General features: G+C 40.2%; 1 protein-coding gene across 1 annotated transcript in view; it reads right to left on the minus strand.

Annotated features, from left to right (window-relative positions):
- spock1 (SPARC (osteonectin), cwcv and kazal like domains proteoglycan 1) overlaps window positions 1–22,136 on the minus strand; it is an 83,927-nt gene that overhangs the window by 39,609 nt on the left and 22,182 nt on the right. Inside the window, exon 3 of the mRNA XM_034543549.1 lies at window positions 6,783–6,828. Within this exon, the coding sequence (XP_034399440.1) occupies window positions 6,783–6,828 (46 nt within the window). The remainder of the gene's footprint in view (window positions 1–6,782; window positions 6,829–22,136) is intronic.

The raw sequence follows: 22,136 nt of genomic DNA on the forward strand, positions 1-22,136 counted from the left end.
CATCTTAGTCACAGAGATCTCGAGTGATGGCAACCATGGAGCCTGTCAGCTCTGTGACCTCCTATGAATATGTGGAGAAGACCCCCCCTGAGTTGCTGTGACATGGTCACATTGTAATTTCTGATAGATGAAGAATGTGGAGCTGGAAGGGACATGTTGGCGAATATTCTTACTAACGATATCCTACAGGGCACAATTACACAGGGGGATGTGATAATTATCAATAAACCTCATAAAATATTAATCAAATATGTTTAAAAATGACTACAACTAATTCTCACAGGCTTTTCAGTGAGTGCGTGCGTGCATGCATGTGTGTGTGTGTGTGTGTGTGCGTGTGTGTGTGCGTTAACGTCACTGTAGTATGTTGATTCACAGTCCCCCATTGTTCATCATTATGTAATTTCCTTCCGATGAACTCAATACTTCAGAAACAATAGAAAACACGCAGGCGTACAACATGAAGCGCTGCTGAGAGAGAAATATGAAGAACAAAACTGATGAGAGAATTTAAAGAAAGTGAGGATAATGTTTAAAGAAAAGTCTCATGGGAGAGAAACTTCTGTAACTGCAGAGATTGAGACACACATAAAGCAGCGTTGCAGGCACTGTATTGCTGCATGAATATATTTTATGGGAAGCAGCACTTCATATAAGATCTGTCGGTTTAGTAAATTGCCTGCCAGAGGAAACAGGCGGAAAGTTTCACCTCCACGGGATGCTAAGTTTGGGACTTCTTCAGTCTTCCGGTAAAATGCCATGTGAGGTTTTCTTATGCTCAACATTTGCTCCCATGTTGCCTCTACCCTCTCATATGAACACTGGATACATGGAGACCACACATGTAACTGATTTATACCATACATGTTCAGAAAACTAAATATGTTGGCCACACAATACCATTTTAAAACACTACCAGACATCCTGCTCTGTTGGTGTTTAAAATGCACTTACAGCATCACCCACATCTTACACAGCTTCTACAGCTGTATTAGTGGTGATGGAGTGTGCAAAAAACGTTCAGAAAAAGATAAACAAATGAGCCAAATTACAACCTATTTCATATCTAAAAACAAAACGAGCATTACCATCCCAAGGCAATTGTAGAATTGAATGATTTACTATTACTATGTGTAAATTCTAATTGTATAATTTAATATAACTCACACTTGTTATTAAAGAATGTCTATGTGTAAATTACGAGACTTAGAAGGATGTAAACAATAAGGATTAGTGAGCCTTATGACAATGTGTATTCCTAACATAGGAATGTTGCACCCTGCACTGAACACAGGAAGAGCCTTGTGCTAGGTACGAGTTCAGGGGTCATCTTGGACCTGGAGAAGTGCCGGCGGTGGCGAGGAGACGCCTTTTGCACCAACCGATGCTGATTCCGCTTCTGTGAAACTTTTAGCCAATCGCATGCCGTAAAGCTAAACCAATGAGAGGCCAATATGGCCGAAGAACTGTTAAGAAGAAAAGTTTATAAAAATGAATGTTAGTTCCGGCTCGGTGTGCATGAATTACTGTAATTTACAGTTCTCCTTGCAGTCTGTGGTCCTTTGTGAATTATACACCCTCAGTTGAGAAACATGCTATGTATCACAACTTATTATTATTTCTGAATAAACCACTTTTTATTATAGCTTTTCGTCTTCGGACGTTCTTCAAGTCCACCCAAAGGTTTTTGAACACAACACAATTTTAAACCTAATGTCAAATGCAGATTACAGAACTTCCATCAGATCAAAATACACATAACAAAGTTCCTTAATCCACAACATCAGCTTCTAATATGCAAAGACCCTGTGTAAGATAAGGCTTAATGTTGTTACACATTGTTAAGTCTCAGAAAAGCCATTCATACTTGCAAAAGCACAGTCTGTGAAAATCATACCAGCTACAAACAAAAGACAGAAAACGATTATTTGAAATCAGGCCTGCTGCCGCCAGACGGATGCAGGAAAACAGAGTCACACAGGAAACGGGAGTGTATACAAAACTAAATCAACAGCGCAATCTTGACGCGCTGATATTATCAGTATACTGATGAGAGGGAATACATGTTCATTTCAGAGAAGCAAAGCGGCCAACCGGGCTCATCGGATTCTGACATTTTGTCCAATTCTGTAGGATTAGCATGGATTCAAATGCAAGTTTACCACAGCTCCACAGTAAGATACAAATCCACTGCTGGACCTCATTAATCCTGGAAAACATTTACCACTGGTAGATTTGATCGCTTGGCGTTCAGTTTCACCAACAAGTAATTTGTGATCCCATTGATTCCATTCATTAGATGCTACAGAGGGAAGCATTAATCGGCAAGGGATTCTTCAGGGGACTGGATTCTCCCCCATCAACCTTTCTGCTGCTGATTAGTCTCCAAGGGCGACCAGTGACTCATTAGTCACTGGGATCAGCAAGTGGTGACTGATGGCGCTATCATTTCTGCTGTATTGACCCGCAAGTATGTGCTGTGGTCACACTTGTCATTTCAATATGATGTTTGTAATCTGGCCACACACACAGAAATCCAAAACAAGTCTGTGTGCTAGCTTTGTTTAGGACAGGGATCCAGGCATCATGCCCCACATTGGATGACTCATATTTAAAAGCGTGTCATGCTGACACTGGCTGGAGTCATGAGGTGAAGCTAACACTTATGAGTGTGATGCCTGCAGTACCAGCTGGATGAAAACAGAGCCCACTCGAGGCAATTCAGACACATGAAATCCGTAAATGTTGCCAAAGCAGAACAGATTGATTCACATTATTTATTCACTGTCTAATTGTTTTTCTGTCCATTACTCCCAGGTGTGCTGTCAGTGTGGGAGCAACTGCACTGTGCATAGCGATGTTAGCAGCTCTGCAGGAGGGGAGCAGTCACATTGCAGCTGAAGTGGATTGCTGCAGCAGAACAAGGCGAACAAAAATATTGAGAACTATATTTTTATGCACTCCCATAAAGAGTCTAATTGGCACAAAGCTCGTCTTTTCTTCAACTACACTGAATGCCTCTCGAGAGAAGTGCACAGATGCCATATTCTCAAGAGGACAAGTCACCTCACTGTGTCCTGTCAGAGGGTTGCAGTGACTCACACACATGGAGTGTACCGTGTGGTGTGGGCAGTGGAGAGAATGAGAGGGCTTTCAGGAAGAATTAAACAAAATTCTACATGTTGATGTAAGAAATTCTACTGTGAGCGTCTCCTGCCACAGTTAAAAGAAAACTATGATTATTTTATATTTTGTAGTTTGTTATGTAACATTGTGCTCACCAAATTAAATAGTGAAATATCTAAAACATTTTCAAAAAGGGCAAAACGTGAGTTGCACACACAGGTTGAAAACTAAGCCCAGGGTTCGTAAGATGGTAAGGGGACTTTTGTTGTCACGGTAATAACCATTTGGTTAAGATTAGGGAATGATTGTGGTCATGGTTTACAAAAACAACGTTGACTGTTTTTGACCACGCATTTGAGTGTGTAGCTATATATTATTTTGCTAGAATAAATCACAAGTTGTAATAAACTGAAGTATTCCTTCACCATGTAGATATCACCACAGAGGAACAAACAACCGGAAATAGGAGGGTGACCACTTGGTGACCTCTGGGCCCTATTTCTCGTACGTTGCTCAACTAAGTCAATCAAATGTCCTATTAGCCAGCTAAAATTAACACGATGATTGACATCGGGCTATCCCGGTTTTCTCAAAGGCTGATCCGCAGTCAAACCATCTCGTTAATTCGAGCCAGACGTCAGTTCACAGGATAGTTGCGCGTGCCCGTCCGACTTCAAAAAGGGGAAGCGTCGATCACAGAAACCAGAAACGGCACAAAGGCAAATAAACTCAAAGGAAGAGATTTTTTTTCTCCGCTGACGAGCAAGCGATGATCATGAACGTATATGAGGAATTCCAGACCATAATCATGGCAAAATCTAATCAATTCATTCACTTCACTTGCGCTGGAGAGGGGGCGGGGCTTATCTCCATGGAAACATTTATAACTTCCGCCATCCACAATGGAAGAAATAACCACTATTTCTGCTTTATACTTGTTGTGGAAATCCCACAAACGTCAGAACATCTAATGCACTCATGTTTGGGTTCATAACATTAATATCATATATATATATATATATATATATATATATATCCATCCATCCATTTTCAATACCGCTTATCCTCATTAGGGTCGCGGGGGCGCTGGAGCCTATCCCAGCTGACATAGGGCGAAGGCAGGGGACACCCTGGACAGGCCGCCAGTCCATCGAGGGCACATGTAGGGACATACAACCATTCACTCTCACATTCACACCTATGGGACATTTAGAGATCAATTAACCTGCAGCATGTCTTTGGACTGTGGGAGGAAGCCGGAGAGCCCGGAGAGAACCCACGCTGCCATATATATATATATATATATATATATATATATATATATATATATATATATATATTTATACATCACCCGTAGGCTCACACAGCTCGTGACTTTCACCGACTACGTCTACATAAGTGGATGAAAATCCTCTTTATTCGCATCCATTTGCCTGTGCATTGACTTTCATGGAATCTACTCGCAACACTTTTGGTGTGAACGCAGCATAAATGTCGGGCAAATAAAGAAATAATGTCGTATTCAGCATTTGATTGTGCTTAGCTCCACCCTCTACTGCGATACTTCTGGTTGAATAAAAAACAAGATGGCGATGGTCAAACACACAGAGATGGCGAGAGCCAAAATGCCGAACTCAGGCGTCAAAACGCCTATCCACAAACCAATGGGTGACGACATCTACTTCTGTTATAAGTGAAGTGAAGTGAAAGACACAGGTAAAGATTTGGCCTAACTAGTAAACAAAGTCCATGTTTAGAGAACAGTGTTTCATCCATATAATAGTTTCGCTGTAACAGTTTTCTTTCTCTTAGTCTATTGTTGTTCAAGCATCTAAATCCGGCCTCTCTCTGCACTACAACTGGGTTTTAGCACGGAGGATTCCTCCATAACATCTCATGTATTTGTCCCTGGTTGACAGAATGAAGTTCTGTTTACTTTTTGGTCTTTAGTTCCCTCTCAGACACTAGAATATGATGCTCTTCTCATTAGGCTCAGTTTCCACGAGGAGCTGGCCCAGATAAACCTGCTCAGCAAGTATTTCCCTCAAGAGTTACAGTTACTGTGCTGGATATGCAAAAAGCAAGCCAGCACCGAACAGAGCAAACTCTGTGGTAGAAAGATTTAAAGTCTGTTGAGCTGTTCCGAGAGCTGTGATGCAATCAACCCCCTTCTGGTGGCTTCGCGTGTGTGTGCTTGTGCACGTGTGTGTGCTTGTGCACGTGTGCGTGCGCATGTGTGTGTGTGTGTGTGTGCGTGTGCGTGTGTGTGTGAAACAGTGAGAGTGTGAGCGAGAGTAAGTGAGTGTTTTGCAATAATTGAGTTTAGTCAAGAGGGTACTGGGGGTCTAAGAGCATTACACACTAGAGTGATTGAAGTGGACTTGGCATTGTTTCTATGGTAAGTCCATAAGCACTATGACACTGTGTAAAGTAGCAGCATTTAGCCTTGGAACAAACACACACATATATACACACAGTCGTGTTTTCATGACTTTTGAGGACTTTACATTGACTCCAAGTCTTCACCCTACAATATTAATGATTTACTTTATTTGAGGATGCACATTTTCGTGTAAACAGGTTTATGTTCCCACAAAATGGGAACAACGCGCCCACACATCCCAGTGAAGGACTATTGATGTGAAGTTGACATAAAATAAGTATACCTAAGCCGGAGTAAAGATTACTATCAAAGGTAAGGAAAGTCAAATTTACTTGCACATTTTGGATAAAAAACACTTAGAAAACTTGGTAAAAATGACTTTTTGTGGAAATTGTTTTGTCAGTGCATTCAAGTTTCATTATATTAACACTGGCACAAACATTCCTTCAATATATATTCTGAAAATGTACAGATTAATTTACTGTTTTAAACCGCCATCCAGCAGGTGGTTTTGCACTAGTTCTATCATCTAATGAGAAACAGTTTTAACCATGTATATGCTATTTGTTGTATTTATTATACTAGCTAAATATGATGTATACATTTAAAGCAGATGGCTGCATATACAGTCAAAAAATATTTTCGGTTTGTTTGTTTCGGTTTAGCCGATCTTATTACAATGTCATGTATGATATATGAAGTTTACAAAGATGAATCATCTTTAGCTAAATCAAAAGTCTTCAAAGTAATTTTACATTATTTGCAACTGAATGGGAGTGAATGAGCCTCATATGATAATGTAAAGTAAAGTATCTTCAGTTGTGGCACATGCTTTTAACGGCTGCTTCAATTAACGTGAAAGCAACCGGAAATGCAAACAATTAGCAGTCCCTGCAAAGACCACATTAGCCTCGATTTGTGGAATAATCTTTTCTTGCTCAAGAAAATTACCCTCTAGACTAAAGTGGGGATAAGTGCTTTACAGGAAGAGACCAAATGAAGATTGCTACCGACACATCGTAAGATGATACTTCTGTAAATACGTTGTTTAGTAATTTAACAAATTAATGTCAAACCTCTCTTTGCATCAGTATCTCATGATGTATAGATCGTTGTCACAGTCTAACCAGCCAATTTGTCTGATTTCCTCAGATCACGAAGCATTTAATGCCAACTACAGACACAAATTGGTCAGAAGTATTGATGTTTGAGATCCCCATACACGGTATGCATTAATATAAACATGATATCATATACAAACAGCGCGGCTCACCTTGGTCCAGAGACTTGGCAGGAGCCCAGCTTTTGAAGTAGTCATCCTGAGTGGAAACACAACATAAGAAACTGGGTTATGAAAAAACAAGAATATCATTGAATTATTTTGCAGACCAGAGAGAGAACAGCCCAAATACTAAACCAAACTACTGAGAAACCCTGTCCTCATAATTCTCTCCTTTTGTTCTTTTATACGTGTGTTGTGTAAAAATGAATGAATGCAATAAAGAAGAAGAGGCTTGTTTGTATGTTTAAAAATAGTACACAAATAAACAGAGAAACCTGCAGGAAACACAGAGGAGTAAAGAATGTTGTAAATAATGGGTTTAATTAGGCCATTTAATGCCAAGGTCAAAATGGACTTCTGATTTGAAAAAACAGTTCAGAATAAAGTCTTGTTGTTAATTAGAAAAAATGACAAGAGGCAAGAAGCATTTAAAGGCTCTATGAAAGGTTCATAAAACACTATAATGTAGTTGTAAACATATATAAGGACATTTTAAGGATTTTTAAATGTACTGTATTTTCAACAATTACAGCTTCTGCTTTGAAGACATTTAAGAGCATTACAACAGTTTTACTATAGTGTCTTAATAAACACAAATATCTGCTTACAACCACATTATAGTGTGTTATCAACCATTTATAAAATCTTTTATATCCCGCTTATAACATGCTGAAAAGAGGGGGATAAAATGTCACCGAATTAGGTTTGCACTGAAACGCACACACGCACACGCACACCCACACTCCCACACACAGCAGTGGAGTCTGCATCTTAAGTAGTGCCAGAGCAAGGCATATGTGTGTCAGCAGGGAGTGAGGCTGTGTCAATGACTACGACAGTGACCGGGGCAGAGAACACCTGCCCGGGTCGGAAAGCAGGATCTCTATATCCCTTATTAATAAATTAAGAGAGTGAGTTCTTCAAACACCAATCAGAGTAAAGTAAATTATATAACGCAAAGTAAAGAAATCTTTTTGGAACACTGGAAATGAGAAAAAAACAGCTAAAGTATATTAGAGTTAATATCTACAGACATAACTAGAAACTGGAGACAGGTACTAAGGACAGGCTCAGTGGCCATGAACTGGCAATCCAAATAGGAAGACACAAAAAGACACTCAATGGAAATCAAATATGTGGTCACTGTTTGACAGGTGAGGCTGAGAAAGACATGCTTTTATCCTTCAATGTAAAACATTCAATGACATAAGAGAAAATGACAGACTGTGCATTCCATTGTCAGCTACAGCGAATAAAAAGATAACAGTTTGAAGCTGAAAAATTGGTATATAAGTAAATAGGTCATTAAATGTTAGAGCGTATGTGCGAAGAGGCAAACAAGTTACAACATTTCAGGTGACTCAAGGTATGAATCACAGGTCGAGAGACAGGAAGGAGTCTTATAAATCCTTCAAGATTTTGTGGAAAACCTGAGAAGGAAAATTAAGCATATTGATGCAAGGTTTGAAAAAAAGGATGATCAACAATCAATATGGGTGTAATGTGCAGGTATCTGCATACTTATGGACGTGTTTGCTTGAAGGTATGAAACCTACCAAACCTCTACAGCAACATTTAATATGCTGAACTATACCACGTTATGGTTGACCAGCCACACAACCTGCTGTGCATTTAAATCAGCAACACCTCTCCAGCTCTGAAACAATGTCTTAAAGCAAGTGCCAGACAACCACTACAACGTGGCCTCCAGGAAGGTGCTGCAGAATGTTTTAAAATGGTATTATCAAATCATAAACACAATGGATTTACTTACCTCCGCTTCCTTTAAATGATTGCAGAGGAGAGAGGCAGAGGAATAGAAGGGAGAGAGGAGAGAAAGAAAGAAAGAAAGAAAGAAAGGTCAGTGATAATGTCAAAGTATGCTTTGTCTATCAGATCTATTACAATCCTGTGTTACTCATTCTGAATACTGAGCTCAACTCTAGAGATTCATTTAATAGGAATCTGATTCTGAAAGCGGTAGAATACTAAAGGACGTGCACACACTCACACTCACAGCTTTATGAGATAGCCTTATTTGATGTGGCATGTAATTTGAAACACATCGAGGGCAAATTGTTCAGGCTTAGAGTTGAGGCACAGCATAAAGAGAGAGGTGGGGGAGGGGGAGGGGGGGGGGGGGTGTCAGGGGAGTTGTGCAAAAATAGAGGCAAGAGGAAAAACGGAAATGGGAATTGAGTGCCTTTTCATTGTGCTAAAATGTTGTGGAGAGGAGAGGGTTAACGGTTTTTGTGGAGGTATTCCTTATCTGAATGAGCTTATATAGGCTTGAGGGTGTGGCATGTTCTGCCCTTGCAAGCCAGTACACAACAGCTACTTCAAAATTGAAAAAAACGGAAGGAATCTCGCTTTCTGACGTCTGTTGTATAACAATAATGGTATAATATAATAATAGCATTGAAAAAATCTCAGCAGTAACTGACAACTTAAGATGTGGGCCCTATTTAAATGATCTATAGTGCACAGTCTAAAGAGCATGGTGCATGTGCAACGCTACTAAATTAAACAGCCCATAATCTGGGTGCAAAGTATGGAGAAAGGGGCAAAAGGGTTGTTTTTAGTCTCCTAATTATTCAAAGGTGTGTTTCGGTATAACATGAATTACACCAATCTTACCCCCCCCCACCCCCCTCTCCATTCCCTTTAAAAAACGGGGGCACCTACACCTGACGCGTTGCTATTTCAATGGTGGATTCGGCAATTTGCGACGCAGTTGTCTGCTGTAAAAAAAACTCTGAAAGACTAAACGTTAACAAATATGAATTTAAGGAGAATATTGTTTTGATAAAAACAATATTAAAATTATTACATCTTTCTTTTTTCAAAAAATTGGTCTTCTGGACTTTAAAACGCTCTGGACATACTGGAGATGTTTGGATCAGGAGTCTAAGAAAACCTAGGTATCCACCACTTTAATTCTACAAATATTATACTAATAAGAACACTAGTGTGGCCTTAACTTTATCTGCAAAACCAAGAGGTTGTGTAACATTTAAATGTTGATTTAGAGTTTGATTGTCAACGTTGAGAATAAAGCTTTGAAGTTTCCAACTTCAGTTTCTGTTCCTGATCATTAGAGCTCTCCATTTACTATTTCTTTTGTCCGTTGTTCCATCTGGACATTGGCGACAATCTGCTGTTTTCTGCTGAGTTCATTTTGACCTGCAGCTCCCGATATGTTGTGGTTAAAGAGAAAGTGTTTCATCATTTGATAACGGCCAAATGGATTTACTGTGTCCAACAGAGGACTGCAGCTGAGGTGCAGCTGCCTGAGGTGTGCTTGCACTGTTTTTTTTACTAGCTGGTGTTAAGCTGGGGGAGGCCGTTTATTTAGAAATTAACTGGGATTGGCCAAAGTCTCCCGTCACACGCTATATGTTCTAAAGCCTGACAACACAACCAAGCGGAGGTGCAGGCGTCTGGTTTTCTCTCAGACCACTTGAATTACAACATACTGAAAGGTTAATATGGAATCTTTGCCTATTGATTTGACCAGGTTGCTCTTATCGTTCAATAAAAGTCTCAGGGATGACCTTTCCTTTCCCAGGACCACCATTAATATCATATTATATAACTGGCTGTTGAGCTCGCTGCAATATTGCCCCAACGTCATTCAAATCTTTACAGCAGATAAAAACGGTGTCTTTGTTGGAGGTGGTGCTGAAATTTCCAGCAGTGAGCTTCACATTGAGGGAAGTCTTTCAACCGTGACCATTTAAAGTTGCTAACACTCTGCAGGAGCTTGTTGGCAAACAACAATTGAACCGCTTAATTAAAGTTTTTTTAGGATTTAATTAAAAAAACATTAAAAAATGTAACACAACAGCTGTCAGTGAAAATTGGATTCCTTTATTCTAAAACTGTACATGATGCAGTATATTTAGCGGTGCCACCATTTTAATTATGGTTAATTGAGTGCATATCCGTGTTAAAACATCTTCATGTGCCAGTGAGTAGTTCCATTAGACGTTGCTGTTTAGCAGCTATATGATCAAGTTAAACTAGGCTGCAGTGTTCAGACAGTCTCCCCGGAGCAGGAGAAGAGGAGGAAATGAAGGAGGAAAAGAGCGAACACGACTTCACTACTAAACTACTACAACTACAAATCAGCATACACTGTACACTTCGAAATATGGTTACTTGGCTGTGTTGTGCTCATTGTGAACCCCGATTTCTAGTGTCAAAGTCAGCGTGTTCCTTCTCGTCATTCTGTTGTCTGATTTGTTTCTCTCTGCCACCACACTTACTCTCCTGTCATTCCAGTTCCAGCCACTCCCTCCTTCTCTGCAGTAACCCCTTTCCCACAATTCCCATCACCTGACCTTTTACGCCCACCGGCTCACCTGTTTCCCATTTCCCTTGTCAGCCAAGAAGTATATATATATATATATATATATATATATATATATATATATATATATATATATATATATATATATATATATAAATAGATATAGAGAGAGATATAGATAGTTGCCCATTTCCACACATTCTCTGCCTGGTTGATACGGTTTAGACTATATATTACAGTCCCAGAAACCTGGATATGCAAGCTGGAGTACTGTGATAGAAACTACTGTGGCATATTAACACCTTATCCAGGTTAAGGTTAAGGTTGGAACTGAAATTACAAATTTGCTGGATATTAAACAGTAAAAGCCAAGATCGAGAAAGCTGGATACTTTCACAATGAAAATTAGATTAATAACAGGATTCCTCTATGTTCAATGTAAAAAACATATCCAAAATATGACCATAACATGACTCAAAACAGAGATACCAGAAATCAAGTAAATGTACCCATTAATTGCACTGCAGCAAAACGTCACTTTTTCAAAGGCGGGTTGTTAAAGCTGAATGCACAAATAACCAGTGGTTTTCTTTTACTTTGAGGACCGTTTCACGTCTGTGATGACCTCTTCACGTTCATCATTCTGTCTCCTAGGTCTCCAGCAGGTCGGTTCAATTGCTTCTCTTCTCCAGTTAAAAGTGATGGGCCCGAGATCTCATCTGATATCCCTGAGGAAGTTCTTGACAGTAAAAGGTAGAGAAGGAGCAGACTTGTTACACAGGGGAACCGGAGTGGGAATGGCATCAGGGCGATTAGCTTCTCTCAGCAAAAGTACTCTAACCGCTACTGAACGTGCGTGTGCGCGCGCCTGTGTGTGCGTGTGTGTGTGTGTGTGTGTATTTGTGTGTGCGTTTTACACAGTGACTTGCATTAAAATGAAAATAGGCAAAGCCATGCCTGTAGTGCTGACTGAAGATGTCATAATCGGGGTGAGGATGCAAATCTGGCCTCTCGGTGGGAACTAAACAGCCTTGAAAATGTACTGCATACCTAATGCATTTTATTCATGGGTCTGGGACCTTGCCAAATTCCCTCTCACATCTTTCCCCTATAGTCCCTAATTCATTTCCCTCTCCTCGTCCTCCTCGAGTTCCTTCCTCTGCACCAAGTATCTGCTCTCCTCCTTAGGCTACATCCTACTTATAGCCAAGCACTGGTCTGGGATCTGATCAGCATCACGTGAAGCTGATACGTGAGCTCCTTGAAGCAGATGGCAGAACAGAGCATCAGATGACTTTACTGTTCGGCCTCTGCAGAAGTGAGGAATGCTGAGTAGGACCAGTAGAGGCAGTTTTGCTTCAACAACAATACTGAAGTGAAACAACGCTCCCGTTCAGAAAGGCAAAGCACGCAACCAGAGGGAAGAAATAATACATCTGTTGAGTCTGTTCTCACTAGAAATGGACAAATATGTTGGATCAGTGGTTTGCTACGTTACATGCTATTAACCGTATGACCAGCACTCAAACCCCTAGCAAGGTGAGGTCATGTTATCCTTAACTGACTGAATAATGTAAATATAAACGAATGCGTCAGGGCCGATATTACAGCGGCAGTCAAACTGTACACATTTACACCAACAGTGAGAGGGGAGATGGTTGATCGATCGCGGTCAACATGCCCTCCGACAGATGGGAGTCTGTTTAACCCTTAAGCTAGCATTACTTGCTATCTTTACTAAAACATGTAATGTAACGTGTTTCGATGGATTTCATTGAAATACAAAATTGGAAAAAGATAACACTGTGTCTGCTATGGAAGCCTTCAGGACTCTGGGATCCACCATCTCCCAAGACCTCAAAGGACCTCCAACATAGACGCCATCATGAAAAAGGTCCAGCAGAGGATGCACTTCCTGTGACAGCTCAGGAAGCTCAGCTGGCCTCAGGAGCTGCTGATCCTGTTTTATACTTTAATTATTCAGTCTATTCTCTGCACATCCATCACTGTGTGCTTTGGTGCAGCCACTAAACAGGAACAGACTACAACAGACAGCTGATTCTGACTCTGAAAAGTTAAATCTCTTAAAATCTTCGACACAAATGTATCCGTACAATATAGTGAAGACATACTTTAAAGCAAAGGGAAGAGAAGAGAAGCAAAGTATTGTGAGAGCAAGAAAAGAAGAAAGACAGAAAAGTGATGTCAAGGAACAAAAGAGAGATTGAGCACTAAGGAAGAGGTGGGAAGGTGCCAAGGAAACAAAGACAGGGTGGGGGAGGAGAAAGGGTGAGGAGGACAGTTAGCGGAGGGAGAGAGAAAGAACTGAGATGGTAGTTTGCTTTCCTCCAGGACAGCTCCTCCTGAGTCCATCCAGTATTCATGTCTTCAGCCTCCAGATTGACAAGCAACATCTCATTGACATGAACAGAAAAGTAACACTGAATATTACATGTGGTGCTGAGAAGACACACACACACACGTCTGCAGTTGTGTTTGAGGATAGTTACACTAACTAAAATTAATAGTTTGTTGGAGGGTATTCAGTCTCTCTCTCACACTCACACACACACACACACACACACACACACACACACACACTTAAGCTAAAATCTTATCTTATCCCAATAATGAATTACTTCCAGACTGTAACGTTACGTAAGGATCTGGCGAACCAATGACAACATTTGTATTCACAGCCAATCCGGCTTCTCTAAACTGAGACAAACGACTTACTTCCCCCCTACTCTCCTTGGCTTTCTATTTTTATAGCCTCCCTCATTCATCAATTCTCTCCTCCTCTCCTCCTCGTTTTCACACTGCTGAAAACGTCCCTCAATTGATCCAGAATCTGAACAATGTGCCTCAAAGCCGAACATAAACAATATGCTTCCTTTTCACTCGGTCCTCTCTCTTCACATCAACGAGGGAAAAACCTTCACTAAGCAGCTTGTTATTCAGAATATCTTGCCATCTTCCTGCACTTCAGATTTATTTCTTCTTTCCAATACCCTCTCCAAACTCGCTTCCTTTCCCTTTTGTCATATTCCCTCTCAATTTCAGGATATTGAACATGAAAATGAATCGATTACAAGTGAAGAGGAGAGATAGAGTTAGTTTATCAAAAAATGGTAGTGAGTAGAGAGAGGACACCAGGGGGAAAACGAAAGTTTGAAGAAACAAAGAAAAAGAAAAAAGAGGAGGCTGATAATGGAGCTCTGGAGCACATTCCCTGGTGAGAGAAGAGAACGTTTGAAGCAGAAGAAAACTGAGTGAGAAACACAGATTGGGCACAAATGACACTAAATGGGCACTAAATTACCGGTTGTCAAGGCTTCCAGTTATATTGCTGTCATGTGATACTTTATGATGCAAATTATCAAATAAATGAGGAGAATTTCCATGATCCAGGAAAAGAAAAGACCCTCTAAACGGCAAAAAGGTGTATTGAAAACCGAATTTTTGAGGACCATTTGACAACAAAATCCCTAGAATAAAGAGTACTTTATATAGCTCGTACACATGAGAGAGGGAGCTTGAGAGAGAAGATTTGAGCCCTGCTAACAATCTCACCGCCAAACACCTGGCTACCCGCTGCATGAAGTGAGGGTGAATGTTGACTGTTGGCTTTTGGAAAGTAATTACTGAACGCAGCCACAATTAGTACACTGGTGCCTTCACCCCTCCCTATTCATCCTTGACTTGTTCCGTGCGCATATACGTAATTACTTGAAATGTGACAGAACACATGTATCATTAAGGTAAATGTTTACAAATAAATATTTTCATCATTTATTATTCTATTTAGATTTTTTTCTTTTAATCAATCAATTGTTTAAAATTGCATTTCGGTGTCATTAACAATGATATGAAACCTAGGAAAGAGGCATATTCTCACATTTCATACCAGAAATCTTTGGCATGATAAATGACTTGAACAATAATCATGCACTATAGCTTGAAGGTTGAGTTACTAAATGATTGACTGACTGTCCAAAAAGGTAAGTCAGCAAGTGTCATGGATAAAGGACAAAAAAGAAAATCTCAGCCGCACTTAAGCCGAGTTAAACAGATGAAATGAAACAGAGGAGAATGACATAAAAGCAGATGCTGAAGGAAACTGACAAGGCAGAAATAGAACGTCTGAAACACTTTGCTTGCGATTCAGACGTTTCCCCAAGTCACTTCTGTCTGTCAGATCAACGTTTCTACACCGATCAACAGCTGGCAGGCGTGTCGAGGTCGACTGTGATCTAGATTTAGGGCTGGGGGAGACTGAGGACACAGTGTAAGAAATAATTGATAAAACAGCATATCACTAGATTAGCTTGAAATGGCTACAGGTCTTCTGCCTGCAGCCCCTGACGGTGTGATTGGTTGAGGAAACACAATAGTAAAGGTTGCTCCTTGTCTCTTTGTCTATTGACTGCAGGTATGTGGGACTAGTGGAATGTGAATGTGGGTCCTCGATCTGTGAGGTGAGCTCCACCAGCGAGTGTGCAGCGATACGCTAGATGATGATGAATAGACTCTGTTGGCTGCTAACAGTCTGAGCTCTCACACAGTGCATTCCCACGGCTGCCATGCTTCCATAACCTCTCCTTGGTGTGAAAAACAAAGCCGTAGCTGTCGGTTCCCCCTGCTCCCGGAGAAAATACTCTGAACCTTTCAGTTCCCTTCTCAAGTTCTCCCTCTCCTCTAGCTTACACCATTGTCACTGCTGAGCAGGATATACATCTTTAGAGTGAACATTTAACAAAATGTTAATAGCTGACCTGCTTCTGCGGTTTTCTGCCTGTGTTGTCAACACTACATCTAAACACCAAAAGCTGAATAATCTCTGTGAAAGCGAAAGGGAGATTTGTAAAGAAAGAGCGGAAATTACAGAGAAAGAAAATGTGGGCGAGCATCTAATTTTCTCTTTCTGCTGGCTAACTGGTTGCTAGGTCTTCAATTTGTTGCATTTAATCGAACCTAGGCAGATAAAAAAGATACATTGGCTGTAATTGAATCCATACATTTGCATTGATGAGCTGCGAGACGGCTCCAGACTAGAGATAAATAAAAACACAGATGAGCAAGGCACAAAAGATTAGGGCAAAGAATGCATTCAGACTTACTATATTCATATGGCATATATGATGTTCTCTCTGTGTGTCCTTCTGCAAGAGACTTAGTACCCTAAACAGATCCATTGAGAATCGCTGTGAAATTCTATGAAGTGTGAAGAAAATTATGCAAAAACAGTGTGAAAGGCAGTATGATAGCTCGCTTACAGCTGAGTATTGTGGGCCGTTCTTGTTCTCGTAGTTCACTCACAGAACTCAAATGAGCTACATTTGGTCTGCTAACTTTCTGCACAATACTACCCTATCTCTTTTTAATACCATCCTATCAGACAGAATCCCTCCGCTCCTGACGGTATCCCACGGTGATAGTGCAGCCCGTGGCGACGGGCCAAGTGTTAAGACAATCACACGCAGGCTCTCTTATCTGTCGGCTCCACTGGGGAAGAGCTCAGGAGGACAGGGAGATAAATGTCCTGTCGTTACTCCAGGTGCATTAGTCTGCTCTGCGTAATCGTCCTCCTCAGTTCCCCTCAGTGCGGTTGTAAGTTTCCTCCACCCTCAGCATGTCAGAGCTGTCCTGCCATCCACACTTCCCTTTCTCCCCAAACTCTTCCCCCGTTTATTTTCATTCTTCTCTGACACTTTGTTTCTTTCTTATCGTTTGCCTGTCTGTTGACAGTATATACAGTTCAAAGGAAGTCGTGGAAAGAAGCTCTCATCTTACAGTGTGTGCGTGTGTGTGTGTGTGTGTGTGTGTGCGTGTGTGTGTCTTTGTACTGATACATACCTGCCTCTAAGGCTTTGTCAAACTAAATGAAAACCAAATTAATGCAGAAAAAACATTCAAAGCAGGCCCCCAGACAGGCGCACACATTAAACTTTTCACACAATGTTTTTCATGTTTTCTGTACGTGAACATTTGTTATGGAAAAAACTGCAGTCTATTTCATGTGGGTTTTTCTGGAGGTCACTGTAATTATTATTTCTACAGTAAAAGATGAGCTCATTTATAATCTAAACCAGTGAGAACATCTTCCGCTTCTCTGTTTTTTTTTTTTTTACAAAGGTAGCGATATATTGTTTGAGCTTATAGTTTTCTTCATAAACATTATTGCAGATCAACGAAAGAACAAACATTTTAACATTCATGTTGAATAAAAAAATGCTGCTGAGAAGATTTTTGTCTTTTTTTGTTTTCTTTATAGATGAATCTGCAGAATATTTTCTCAATTAATGATATTTTATTCTGAATTTCCCAGAGCTCAAAGGGATTTTTGATATGTACATTTTTTAAAAGCCAAAGATATTACATTTTCTATAATACGAGACATGGGAATGCAGCAAACCGCAGGTTTTGCTTTTTTTTCCTAAATTCTACTAATCATTTGACACAAATGAACTAATCATTTGAGCTCTGGCAGGTTTATTCACATCTTTTATTGACCATTTTTTAATTTCTCATTGATATGGTAATGATATAGACCATATGTTTCTGTACAAGCATTGCCTTTTACTTGTTGTTGTTGTTACTTTTAGTTTAACAACCCCCCTAGAATCATACCCTTTAAAAACCTTGAATTTTGATGTGTAAGAAATGTGTTAAGATCAAATATTTTATATTGATAGTGCATTCTGCTCAACTTACCAAACACTTCTCGGTTTTCAAATTACACTTCTATTTTATGTCTACCATGAATCAGCACGTATATTTCATGTCAGACACAATCAAACTGCTGGGCAAAAACCAAACCCTCCCTCCCAATAATATGGAAATATTTAGACAAACGGAGCACTGCGGCCGCTTGAGGAATCCAAGGAAGATTTGAAGCCTCTTCACTGTTACACCCAGTCTTAAACACACGCAACAGTCAAACAGCAACATGCATCACGTCTGATCAAAGTTAGTTGTAAAGATTACCAAGACTATAGCCACACACACACACACACACACACCAGCCAGGAGCTAATTTCACACAGCCTAAAATGCTTAGTCAGGAACAGAGTCAGTGAAACAAAGAGAAAAGAGGTGCTGATGTAGGAAAATGAGGAGGAGAAAAGATTGGAAAGGTGAACGCTGGATCCAAACCAGACAAGGAGGAAAGGAGAAGAGCAGATGGGAGAAAGATGAAGCAAACAGGGTGTCTGAGTTAAGACTTTGCAGCAGAGAACTGCAGCTTCAGGTTAGCTACAGCTGAGAGACGTCTTTATCTAAACAAGCACACGCCTTCACAACTAAAGCCGACACAAACAATGCCCCAGATCCTCTTCATACTTCAAGATGAATAATACATATATAGCTCAAGGCCCCATTCCATCATGTTTTGTTTAGTTAGTTAAAGTAGGAGGAACTTAAGTTTGACATTTTTCTATACAATTTAAAAGTTTATTTTCATTATGGCAAATGACAAATTCTGAACTAAATAACAGCCATCATTGGAAGAGTAAGGATACGGTATGTGAATTGTTCATCAAACTGGCCTTAATGAGGATGAACAAACATAATTATGAACAATTATGAACACACAATTGTTGTCAATGAATTCATGAAAATATATAAAACATATATAGATATAGAGGAAGAAAAGTAATTAGTAATGTTCCTTTTTATGGACTAACAATGTAAGCAATGTAGTAGAAAGGCCAAGGTCTTTTCAGTGTAAACAGAGGACACAAAGGGACACATGAACCCAGATCATGCTTGACCTTTTCCAGTCTGAGCAGTTAATCCTGTCTGATCTGGTTCCAGTAAACACAACCACACAATAACCCCTCACAACTATTAGCAGGGCAGTGGACATGGCTGGGTATCAACCTTCCAGTTTATTTATTCTTTAATGAGACAGCTCCAGATTAAAAGCAAACATTTTAAGATAAGTCATATTTTAGTATCGTTACAACATTTCAGGAGCCGTACTGACACCAGTATTTCAAACAACAAACAATACCCAGACCTACCAACTCTCTCTCTCTCCTCTCTCCTCTCGGTCTCTCCTCTCTCCTCTCTCTCTCTCACTCTCTCTCACACAAGAACCAGGTCCCTAACAAGCCCACATGGGGATTGGCCCTTCCAACCGGCTCATACTGTCACTGATTGGCTAGGGGATGTGTCTTCACTCTGCAGGGGTTATACAATGATATAGTGCAATTACTATATTCCTTACTGTTTTGTTTTGGTTCACAACCTCAATGGTGTAACCTCATTGTAGTAATTGTAGTAGGAGGGAGGGGGCATCCTATTACTTTTACTCCGATCTGAGTCATGTCTGAAGTGGCACACAGAAAGGTATTTCCTCTTTATTCTGAGCTCACAAAAACAAAATCTAATTTAATGAGACCTCCTGGGAGAAGCACCCTCCCATCGCTTTCCTTGTAGGATAGAAGTCTTATTTTACCCGTCAGAGGTGAGACTGGGATTTGCAACCGTTCCTGGTCATACCCTATTTTATGCTCATCCGTTTGTGATGATGCATATTAGTCAGAAAGGATTAAGTTATATGGTTTTTGGTTGTCTACTTTCCCTACTCATTTTTGCTTTAGCAAGAAAACAGCTTGCAGTGGGAATCAGACAAGATTCAATAGTTACAATTTGAAAACTGCTTAATTTGATCAAGAATCACTACAGCCATCCATCCATGCGTTCATCAATCCTTAACTTGTGTGATTCACTGTATATCAAACATTACTTGTTAACCTGCACACGAGTTAGTAAAATATGTTCAGCAATACTGTCTTGAGCTCCCAGACGATGTGTCACATCCTCATGTTATTGTGCAAAGTGAAGCCTGAAGTGATGATCGGGTTCCTTCCAGATGATGACATGGCTATTTATAGATTAACCCAAAGTATTCATGAGGTTGTTTCATTGTGTATCTTTCATAGAAAAGGAGGGTTGCTTTAGTGAAAGCTAACGCTGTGAGTCAGCACTCAGTCATTCTTTGTGATTGCACTCTTGAATTCTAGAATATTGCAATGTCATAGATACATTCTGAATAGAGCAGCAGCCTTTAAACTTTCTCAAGCTGCTTGTTTAAAGGCCCGAGCGCGTCGACAGTGTTACGACGTATGTCCAACTGCTTTGACACCTCAACTCCGACGCTGTTAAATTTTGGAGCGTCAAATGAGGACAGTTTTTTTTTTTTTTTTTTTTTTTTCCGCAGCAGCAGTACCTGTTTAGAGAGAGCTGAAAGGAATCAAAAGCTGAGGACTTTCCCCCCAGAGGATGATATTTTATTTAAGAAATTCATTATTTATGAACAATACAACTACTAGTGTTGCTTTCAATGGTTAAAAAGACAAACGTCGCCTGCGGTAGGTCACATCAGCTGTCACCACTTAATGTACTTTCTGTTTATAACTTTATGTCCTTTGTGTGTGCACTCTGCAGGACGGTGTCAAAGGTTGTATATGAGGCAAGAGAAGCCTCACTCTGTAACACCACTGGACAACAGTGAGTGTTTTTGTAGTCCCAACAACTCCAACAGAGTGCTATGCTATGTCTTCCATCTAGCAGAGCATGTGACACATTTACATTTCATCTATAACATATCGGTAATTGAATCTTTTCCACTTTATAGTTTTAAACCAGGACTCTCATGTTTAGATCAAGTCAAAAGATAAGGGTTATCTGTAAAATCAAAAAAATGTTTCCTAAACAGCGACCTATTCATAAAATACTCCTTGTTCTGTGTTGGCATTGTAAATCTCATTCAACGCTTTCAGTGTGTTTAGGCTTCAACAACCAAACCATGTGCTCTGATCTGAAAATCAATTATGGATTAATTATCCTAAATTCCACATGCGCTCTCAAACAGTGACAGTGAGCTTATTGGGTTTAGCAGAAGCTCTTATTGCTCTCTCTGCTCTCAGTTCTGAACTACAATATCAGTCGAGTGACTTGTCTTTCAGTCGTGCTCCAGAGGAGTTGCTTTTACACGCACCATCAACTTGAGTCTCTCCAGCTGCTCCGTGGAAAAACTTGTACGTCTAAACTCGGTGCAGCAACAGAGTTCAGTGGCTTATTCACTGGTTCATTTTTACTTCCACTTAGATCAGTCAAGTCGGACTTCATGCTTCTATTAAAATCCTTCTTTCTTGCTTTGTAAGAATCGGACTGAAAACATCCGACGGATGCCAAAGATACCGAGTAGATACTGAGGCTTGAAGCCATCCATCCGCTTCAAACAACAGTGACTCCTCTAAGAAATACTGAGGGATGTTTTACAGTCAGCTGTGCTTAAAGCTTTAACACAACATCTCTCTGGATGCTGGTGACACAGTAATTCAGTCAGGATGACGGAGGAGTAAATGTAGGTTTGTTTTGGTTGAAGCTCTCGGAGTGCAATGATCAGAGAGGTGCTGCGGATAACTAACAAGATCTACAGTACATCAATCACTCAGACAGCCAACACCTGGTTGGCCAATCAATACAGGGACTGAAACGTGCTGCCTGTCAGGTGTTTATCTGCAGAATCTTTATCAAATAAGAACTATAAAGAATGCATGATGAGGCATAGTCTTTTTTTCATTATGTTCACATGGAGAGTATTATGCTATTCACAGATAAAGAAAGAGAGAATGACGAAGAACACATTTTGTCACTCGTTTGACACTAGTCTTGTCTTCCATTCACTAGTTATTTCCTTTCCCTTCTCGAAATCCAGCTGATGAAAAACCCGAAGACATCTTTGCTGCATTTACATTCATCATTTGTTTCCATTTTTCTAATATGCGACGTTCACAAGCTGATGGAGTTTTTCGCTCTTTATTTCCCTCTTCTTTTCCGGCACACATTATTGTTGTGATTTTAGGTCTTAACCTCGATGCGTGTTTGTGTGGATGTGTTTAAGTACTTTTATTGCCAGACGGCACTTAAAGCAATAAAACACCCAATTCCCAAAGCGTTGTGTGTGAGATAAGAGGAAAATGTTCCATCGGAGAGTTGTTTTCTGATTATTACTCTCTCCT

This window comes from Cyclopterus lumpus, chromosome 10 (genome assembly GCF_009769545.1).
Source record: "Cyclopterus lumpus isolate fCycLum1 chromosome 10, fCycLum1.pri, whole genome shotgun sequence".
NCBI classification, from domain to species: Eukaryota; Metazoa; Chordata; class Actinopteri; order Perciformes; family Cyclopteridae; genus Cyclopterus; species Cyclopterus lumpus.